The sequence below is a fragment of the Ceratina calcarata genome, unplaced genomic scaffold, assembly GCF_001652005.2.
Source record: "Ceratina calcarata isolate Rehan_Ccalc_2016 unplaced genomic scaffold, ASM165200v1 scaffold25, whole genome shotgun sequence".
NCBI classification, from domain to species: Eukaryota; Metazoa; Arthropoda; class Insecta; order Hymenoptera; family Apidae; genus Ceratina; species Ceratina calcarata.
In genome coordinates, this window is record NW_017147017.1 from 1221120 (window position 1) to 1231501 (window position 10382).

Below are 10382 nucleotides of genomic sequence, written 5' to 3' on the forward strand. Positions count from 1 at the left end.
CACCCTCTCTCGACCTGCTAGAGAGTTTGATCCTGCCTTTCGTTCCTTTTTTTATCTCGCCCCAAACGGGCGTTGATTTTCAGCTAAAAGCTCGCTCCAGCTTGTCCGTCACGTTCCTTTGATCGAGAAACGATACCGGACACAGCAGAAACGTAGAGCAAAAGAGCTCTAAATATTCTCTCACTTTATATATTCATCATTTTTTCACAAACTGATTTTTTTTTTAACTGAATATCGTCTACCTTTCTGCCGAGTGTTAAAAGGATATAAACGATACAAGCGTCTGGGGAAGGGGAAGGGAAGAGCATTTTGTTGCAACGTTTATTTCGTCCAATTACATTTGGCAGCTGCGCCGAAGCTCACCGGGACGCGGCTTCCAGGCCGGATTGTACGTACCGGCTTGTTTATGGACTTCCATATATCAGCCTTACGAGCACTTAACAGAAAGAAATGGTCGCAATCTTTCCTCTTTAATTCAGTCACTTAACCGTCGCTTATATTCGCCTACCAGCGACAGAGGGATTTTCCTGGAACGTCGATTAAGTCTCGACTGATGAAACTAGCCGGAACTCGAAGTCACTCTCGCGCGAACTTGTCCCATCATCAAATTCTTCCATTACCAAATGTACGCTTAGATGTTTTCCAATATCCTAGACTCGATTTTATACACAAATTTCATGTGGAAAAAATGCGAAGAACGCATTTAATGTACAAGAATACGTACACTGAGGTACACATTATTTTTGAACAATAAAAGGATTTAATTTTAGGAAAGAAAGCAATAACTACACACAGTTCTGTTCGGATTATAACAACGATCATAAATCAAACTTGAGAAATAGGTCGATTCGATTGAAGAAAATTAATCGTGGAAGACAATTGGTTGAAAAGATTTTTGTGCGCGTGCATCGGAGTGCTGTCGAAACATGGTTAAATTCCGGTTTCCGGCACATCAGCCGAGATTCAACGACAGAAACGTTATTAACGCCCACGCTTTGCGCGAGATCTATCAAAGTTGGAGCGCAATTAATACATCGTCAAAGGGCACGGCAGCCACACTGGAACGCCAGCAATTCCTGAGCTCTCTAAGATGTGTTATATCAGAGAGAGAGAGAGGACAGCCGAATATCCAAAGGTGAACAATTAGATAGAAACACTAATGACGCAGTAAACGCTGGAATTCCGCTCTAACAAAATTACAACCGTGACCTCTTAATGCTAATAAGCCAGACCTATTTCCTTTGACCGATGCAGGATATAATAAAAATTGACACTATGAATTAGTCTTCGTATACTAATTTAACGTTCATTTATGCAACTGTAGTTCTATGAACGATAAATGATACACGCTGCATGATTTTGTAATGCAATACCTAATCGAGAGCACGTAGAATTCTGGTTTGTTGTGATCCGTCGTTTAAGGGAACGAGAGGGGAGATATCCCAATGTGCGAGATGTTGGCCTAAGCTTCTTTTCCGCGACGCTGCAAGCGGATTAGCGTCGAAAAGAATTACCCGGCTGATCTCCGTGAAACCTTGCACACCGCTGGCCGTTTCTCTTTATCTCTCGCGACGCGTCGCGACGCCCGTCCGGATTTTTAAACGGACGCCCGCGTGTAATCTTTAAGCGACTCGGAAAACAGCGAAATAAATTAACGAGATTAAGCGGTGATTATAATTTCGCCGTGATTCTCTTTAACGATGCCTCGCGTCTAACGCGATGCTGTTCACGCGCGAAAATCGTATGAAATAAAAAGGCCTTTTTACTCTGTAACCGATGTAAAATGATTAAAATCCGCGTGATCAGCACCCAAAACCATTAATCGATCGTTCAAAGAATGCGCTCATCGTTCCTCGCTCATCGACACCGTGTAACCTATTTACCCCAAATGCATAAATCTCGCGAAGCATCTCGTATGCGCTTTTTATCGGTCGCTCGACGATTAAAAGCCCTTTTTAATCCTCGGCCCATTCGTTCTAGCTCGGCGACCGAGATCAGCTCGCATCGTCGACCGAATGCTTGATAAGCGTAATTCCAGCGACGTGCCAATAGCGCAAAGTTGCGCTCGAAGGAAGACTGTCTCCCTCTCTCTCTCTCTTTCTCTCTCTCTCTCTCCCCACATTTACATCGATAAAGTGGCTCGACGTACTCGCGATCGAGTGCGCTGTTTGAATACGTAAGCACTTAACTGTTGAACTCGGAGTGTATGGAAAAAAATCTTTCCAATTGCACGCGATACCTTTGAACATTAACATTATATAAAATCTAACGATAAGAAATAAGGAGTTGACATTTTCGTTTTCAAATAGGAGCTACAGAGTTTAATGTGCAATCGATTCGATCGATGATGGCCTTCCTGATTTCCAATGCATTGTTAAAGTTTTGAGAAATGATTTTCGAATTTCGAATCCGATCGTATAATAGGAACAGTCTACAATTCATCTCGATTCTTGGAGTATATCCTACGTACACGAACGCCGCACAAAAGGGTTCGTTTCCATCATCCGCTATTGATGGAAGTCGAAAGAAAAGCGGCGGAAGCGAAAGCAAAAAGTAAAAATCGGCCGGGACCAATAATTGAACTCCTAATCAATAGGAAACGATCGTCGGACCGTGATGAGCCGTTCAAGGGAGACGATGCAATTTATACGTACAGAGTCGCGGCGTCTATCTGCGCCCACACGTTTCCTCCGCTTGCTCGGAACCGTTCGAGCGCAAAGAATTATTGGCTTCCATTTCGGTGCACGATCATAGCTACGGCATCTGTCCGCCGTCCGACAGATTCCTTCCACCCTTAACTGCATCCCCTTTGTGCGCACGCAGTATATCAACGAGATACAATTCCAATTGTATCGAATACTACAGTTCTCTTCGTTTTTTCCCTTTTTGAAACAAATATTTCACATAGCGTTAGCATGCTGCCTATTAATAAATGAAAGCTAGTTCCTTCTTTCGCCTAAAATATGTTACGTTCTTCCACTTTAATTTCGAACAGAGACTGACTGTTTGCCCATTCATCACGTATACGTTTGGCAAAAAATTAACTGATGGGTGAGGAAAGAAAATCCTGGCAACCAGAGCACGCAAGATAACGTATTGTATTACTATTGTACGCAATATTTATGTCTGGCGGGTACAACGTAGATCAGGGATTCCACCGGATTTTCTAGGCAAGAATTTACCTATTGTCGGGCTTCAGAAATCCCGTGTTCCTCTAAGTGAAACATGAATTTTATAGAATAAATTCAGCGAGGTAAAGAATAATTATGTACAACGTGTATTTTGAAACTTTCAACGAGCTACTGAAAACATTTTTGTCCATACGCCCCAGAAAATATTAAATTTTATGCAGCTTTAAAATAATTGGAAATACATAAAAATATGCGGAATATGAAAAATACGTCTGGTAGAAAATCTCTATGCATATTTCTTTCGTAAATTTGCGTAATGCATAAAAATGTACGGTCTGACAATTAGGAAACAGATGTGCATGTTGAGCGTGGCTGGTATCAGACGGTGCGAATTACGTATCGCTTATTCATCCGTGCATATCAGGATCGTTGCTTCGCACACATACATATATTACTGATTATTGCGACGAACCTCGAAGATCCGGCGGATACGGCGTAGCTGCAGTTCCGGCATCGGACTCCGCACATTATTTAGCTGCATCGCGACGAGTGTCAGATAACGCACGCAGGCATTAAATTTACCAGCCTGGAACATCTCAAGGATTTCGAGCGAAGTTCGCCGTTGCTGCCCACAGAAATGCTAAACCAGATTCGCATTCGATTCCGCTGAGTTTACGCCTACTCCACACGTTGCTTTTTTTCATCCATATCAAATTCTATTGATAACCACGCATCGGGTCTTAGATAATTCTGCTCGAGAGTATAATATAATGAATTTCCTTGGAATATGAAATAATGCAACGAATTTCCTATAGACGTTCAAAGAGATGGAATTAGAGCGAGAGCAATCAAATGATATCTGCGATTTAGATTAGCTCTCTTAGAGCCGCACACACTAACCCTTTGAACTGCAGCTAAATGGATGCATATCAAAGACTGCTTAAATAGATCCATGAATAACCGACAGAATTTAACCATTATTTCGAATCTATCGATCTATACTCGATAGAATATACGTGTGTGTTCAAAGAAATTTCTTGAACAGCCATCGAATCTCTATTCAATCTCGCAAATCGGTTATTTTTTTCCACGTTCGATACCAACGGCTCTTATCAGTCGGGGCTTTATTAACGGACATTCAGACTCGTCGGCTTCGTTGACCCGTCGATTTTTCCCTTTTCCCTTATCAGCGGCGCGTCCACTGCTTCGAGCAAAACGCCAGGTCAACCTGTCTCGCGGCGCATGATGAATGCTTCTTTTCCACGGTCGAATGGAATTCAGGAAACGCTGTGATACCTCCTAATTCCACGATGATTTAACGTGGCCGCTTTCACCGCGATATCCACGGTCCTCTGATTCGTCAAAGTCCACCGAAAGCTTTCAACGCACGAGATGAGGGTGTTTTCAATGGAACCGGCTCGGTATAAAGGATAAAGGATCTTGTAGCGATGTTTGCGGTTAGAGATATCGAGGCCAGATGGCTGCGATGGTAATAAACGCATTAAGCTTAGGATCATTCATCTCAGCATGGCTTTATGGATAATACGTCATTTGTACGCTGTTCCATAAGGAGGATTATATCTTGTTAATAATTGAGGAGTGGTGTACTTATTGATAATTATTGATTTTAACTGACTAACAACTATTTTATTTAACCATATTATTCTACATGTCTTAAGTATTATTCGGAAACCTTGCTGGTTACAACACGTTACGTACATTCGTTCTTCGCAACGCGTCTTCTTTTTCACGTCCTATATCTGCGCCTGCGCCTCTTACTCATCACAGAGTATGTCGCATATATTTGTTTCAGTATAAACTTACTCTATAATCCAACCAATTTATCCATTCGTGACTCCAGCTGCTTTATAAAAAGGATTTTTTTTTGCAAAAACAAGGTACAAGGTTGTTCAAGTCTGCTTTTTGACGGAATGATTTAAAGAAATAATGTATTGATCCGGTTGGCTCATTTTTATAGCATTATTATATTTTGTATTTCAAATGCGACCACGTTCTAACTCGTTCGACTTGGTAACAAAAAATGTGACGATATTTCAAGAGTCATATTTTGGAGTTCGGTTGTAAACCCGGCGGTGCATTAGGGGTTGCGTTGTATCGTTCCGCTTTCGCAACGTGAGGCTATTAATTCTTCGAGAGGGGGTTTATCTGGTTCCCCCACGAGCAGCGGACGAAGCTGGATTTCGCGTTCGAGGCCTTTGTACACCCGTTTCTCGACGATATTCGTGTTACACGTGGTATATCTAGCGTAACGGAAATCCTGCACGCTCGTATACATGCCTCCTCGGTATATTTACACCGGAATCGATGAGAGTTACGAGTTAACATCGCTTGGCCCCAGCGTACGTGCGTACCTACCGAACGAACGACGGAGAATGGTACCTACGGAATTAGGCTCGCTTCTCACGCACCATCTCCGGAGCAACAGGACAATGTTAATGGGCAAGCGATCCGCGTGCCGGCACATTGTTCCCCAACGGCCCGGGCCAGAATGCGCCACGTTATGATTACGTGACCGTCGTATCGTTTACCACAAGACTGGACAATGAACTGACTCGAATCCCTCACCATCAAATCCTGATTAATGCGAGAACTTGCGCAGAATCTTGTAGGAAATTGCTTGTACACGAACAGACGGTTTCACGATGCAACAATGAAAAAATAAGAGTGTTCCATCAAGTCTTATTTCAATTATCAGTACAATTTTTAACCGGGACTTTGATAAATCTAACTGCCTCGAAGTTTCAATTAAAGAAGGCAACGTGTAATTGGAAATTAACATGGCTAAGTGTTTCATCGTCGAGAACGTATTAAAAATCGCGGTAAGGTGCGCATAGGCGTGATACATTATTCATCACGGGTTGTTCGCCACGCAGAAGTTTGATTATTCCGAGCATCCGTCTTGTCAAGGTAATATAGAGTTGTGTAAACTTGGAGCATAAATGTCTGCCGGAACACATCGAAATTTTCAACTCTTCCAAGTTTCCCGGGGGCCCGTAAAGTCTGCGGTGCAACCGTTTTATCGCTGGGCTTCGAACGAAATTAATGCGACGTTTCGTCGATGTATTTCCAAACTTCAGTATGAACAGTGCATGTATAGAAAATGTACCTCTTTCGGGCACCCAAGTGGCTATGTGACGCAGGTATTTCAAAAGAAATCCAATTGGACCTTCGATATTTTTCATTTTCATGCAGGATGAGCATCCATCATGCAAAAGGCGCGTGGCTGTCGACGAAGACGACGTCTGAGGTTTAACGCTGACGATGTAAGAGAAGCGAGGCTTGAATTGAAGCTGATTGGGCGTGCGACAAACATCCGGCCGCATTTCGCGTCCCACGGCCACGGGAATGCACTTTGTAACGCGTGTGCAACGAGATCTTTTCACTCCCATTAACTTTACTCCTTTAATTTGAAAGAATACGACTGTAGCACGACTTTACGCTGGGATTTCCTCCAAATTAAACATATACTCATAACAAGATTATTCTATTGAGAAACTAAATAGAGTCATCGCATAATTTCTAATTAACACGTTAATTATCGTTTATCTAAGATATCGGTGATGAGTTTCAAGGAAGCTGTGATTCAGAATATTTGCATCGGAACTGCAATATGGAGAAACAGAGAGTGAAAGCAAGAGAGAGAGAGAGAGAGAGAGAGAGAGAGAGAGAGAGAGAGAGAGAGAGAGAGTTTCGGGGGCACGTCGATGCGAAATTACATGTCAATGTCCACGGGGGAGTATTAGGTTCGGTGATTGACGACGGTTTACGCTGAACCTACAATTGCTTGCAGAACGGTCATAGGTTATCTATTAAGATTGATCCGCGTCGAGGCAAAGCACTATATCAATTAACCGAAAGACACGCGGCCACCCCGGCATGGATCGACCACAGTGATCAATTATTATCTCGGTTCAATTCTCAATCAGATACTAAGACTGCGCTACGATTCAAACAATATTAGCTTAAAGGATAACTTATCCTGGATTGAATGATGAACAGAAAGACCTTTACGCTTCGTTGCTGAATTAGAATCTGGATGAAATTATGCAAATAATAAAAAGTGTATTAGAAGAAGGTTTGATAACACTACGGAGAACTTCCGGTTGCGATGGCGAATTCGGTGAGTCTTGAGAGACGGGAAGGAAAACATGATCGTTTGCAAATACCGAGTAATTAACTTCAAAGGGTGGCCAGTAACGTTTGGCTCGTCTCTATATTAACGTGCGCAATTAAGATATAGGTCCCCGAGGAGGAAACCACGAAGTCAAGCAACTGCCAGCAACAATTTGGCGTTACGTAATTACGGACGGCCACGAAATAACGCCGGATTTCCGAGCGACTACCACTCGAGGGGTTTTGCGATCGCCTCCGAGGCCCGTCTTGCCTTCCAGTTACCCGAAACCGAGATTGGGTCCATATCGAGACGAGACGCGTCTGGCCAGTGGGGTTATTCGTCTTCTCGAATTAACTCCATAACCTAACAACCTAGACTGGTTGCCAAGACTGAGGAAAATTGGGAACGAACAAGCTCTGAATTATGGGAATTGGATAAGATGCAGCTCACTATACAAGCCACTATATATACACATCCAACAGTGTAGGATTATTAGATATTGGGTAAGAACCCTTGAAAGTTAAAAATAAAATAATTTATTATTTGAAACTTCGTTTGCTCTATTTATTGCACGTTATTTATTATGTATGACCAAAAACTTCTTGCCAGGGGTAGTAAACACACGCATGAATGACTCCCAGAACGAAATCTGTCTTAATAACGTCACCCTCCAATTCGTTTTTAATTTAACCTCATCGATCTACGTACTTTAGCTTTAATGCGAAATTATATTCGTGAAGATAAAGAGCACGCAAGCGGTTCAAAGGGACACAGCGGTAGGTCGCTGATCGTTGGCTGCGATTTTCGATCTCGTATCGCGCAAATAAATCGTTCCCGGGCAATTAGCGAAAGTCTTTGTTACGTCTACCATTAATTAAGCGTAATAGCTTGTCCCGTGCGTTGCAAACTCGCTATTTATTACCCTAGCTCATGGAATTCCGCGTTCGCGTTCACCAGTCCACGGAATTTCTCATCTCCTCAAGTTCGCGACTTCATGTACATATACCATCATTCAAATTTTCCAATTAAAATAATTTTTCATGTGATATTAACCGTTTCGCTACGAGGAACGAGGAGCCCCACCAAAAGTGTACACATTGGGGTCAAGTCTTTCGTCTCAAGCCACTGTAACACTGCCTTTAGAAGCAAAATAATTTTTCTTCAGAGCAATGTATTTATATGATATGATACTGAACGAAGTAAGGCCGAAAATCCAAACCCAGTTTAAATACGAAATTTTGTGCCGGATGACTATAGTTATCCGTAATAGCGAACGGGTTAAAGAACCAGTAATACTATGTATATGCGCGAGCTTCAACAGTAACAATTGTAATTAATTCATTGTCCTATAATTTGATTGAAACGTTTATAATTGGATTTCAGCTTTCATTCGTAATTAAAAATTCCGACGTATTATACGTATGCGATATTCTGTTCTATTATGTCGTTGATGAATGATATTGCTTTCTGCACATTTCGGTGACACTCGATTACTAATCGTATAGGGATTTGATTGGAAGCAAGCATTAGAGTAATTGAACATAAAGATTGGTGGGACTTACCTGGACAGCGGGCTGCTGATGATGTAGTGGGTGTAGTAGAATATGCTCGCGACGGAGATGAGGAGCAACGCCGCGACGCATCGCTTCACCGTCGCTTGTTTCACGACGCAACGCGGACCGACGGCGTTTAACAAGGGAACGCCAGCCTCGACCGCGGAAATCTTGATCACCATCGTCTCATCCGACGAACGGCACCGTTGTGTCTCTCAGATTACGTCCCTCTCACCCGGTGAAAACGCGGACTGTGAATCCTGCCACAGCGCCGCGACCACAAACGTTCCTCACTTTCGGAAACGAGGACTTCCTCTTCTCTCTGTCGCCGGACATCGGCTCTCATAGTCGTCGAACTCTCATCAAACGATCTCCGTGGATCAATACGAATAAAGCTTTGAGCTTCTTCGTGCGAGATTAACGCCAGCTTACGATGACTTCGTCTTCGTACGAGATTAACGCCAGCTTACGATGACTTCGTCTTCGTGCGAAATTTTGTTGCGATCAGGGAAGTTTGTCGACGCTCTTTGACAGGGATTTTGAGAACTCTTTCAGATTAAAAGAACGGGGTCCTGGATCGAACCCGCCGGACTGCCTTTCGGATGACATCGATGATAGTTCACGGATAAGATCGCCACTTGTTGCGTTTCCACGAGGGCAACGCGATCATTTTGCGACCATCGCGCGTACATCGCGCGATCGCCTTTAACCCATTTGGCCGATATATTCTCTATTCTCTATTTACACTTCGGCTTCCTTAACAATCTATTTTACAAATCCTGCACATCCTTTCACTGATTCTTGCGCGAGAAAATCAGGTTCTTTCTAAGTTTCGATGACATATCACCATTGCGTAAACAACTGTTTAAAGCGATGAAATTTTTCAAACGTTGATACCTTTGCCAGATTTTGTTTCCGGTTTTGCCGGGAGTTAAGCTGGTTTTACCAACGTACCATTTGTTATGGCTCACGACTGGCCCAAGATGGCAGAGAGCTCCTAGACGAGCGCAAGCAAACCTGTTCACTCGTAAATTTCGACCCTTCGTCCCGCCTCTCCGCCCGGTTTCTCCCTCTTGACTTCTGCGTCTCGTTCTTTCTTTCCTGACCTCTTCTCCCCTCCAGCTGTCAATTAGAGACGATGGAAAGCTGCGATGCTTCCTGGCTGGAACGATTTTCAAAGCGTTACCCCTATCGGCCGTATCGATCTCGTTTCATGCAGCGTCGCCTCTGGATTCCCTCGCCCCGAGACGGGAGTCTGAAACAGTCAACGGTGGAATGTTCATTCAACGATTCGGTGAGAAATATACGTGGCTAGTCGCTTTTGTTTCGTTCGCGTGCGGAAAAATCGATCGTTATTTGTAAACTAGACTTTAAGGATGTATTGGCTATAGAGTCAATTCCAAAAGTTTATGCACTTTAGAAACGCATTTTTTAAAAAGAAATCAGACGTCGGAAGAACAATACTAATAATAAACAACAAAAAAAAATTTTCGATTTTTCCGAGATTTTTCCAAGGGGTACCCCTTCAGATTTTGCGAAATTTTCGTTTTTTGCCAATAACTT

At 43.0% G+C, this 10382-nt stretch overlaps 1 protein-coding gene across 2 annotated transcripts in view; it reads right to left on the reverse strand.

Moving 5' to 3' along the window:
* The window catches only part of sfl (N-deacetylase and N-sulfotransferase sfl), a 179553-nt gene that overhangs the window by 36600 nt on the left and 132571 nt on the right, over positions 1-10382 (reverse strand). For both annotated transcript variants that reach the window (XM_018021039.2, XM_018021040.2), the window contains one exon: positions 8829-10074. In XM_018021039.2, coding sequence (XP_017876528.1) covers positions 8829-9001 — 173 coding nt within the window. In that variant the 5' untranslated portion in view covers positions 9002-10074. The remainder of the gene's footprint in view (positions 1-8828; positions 10075-10382) is intronic.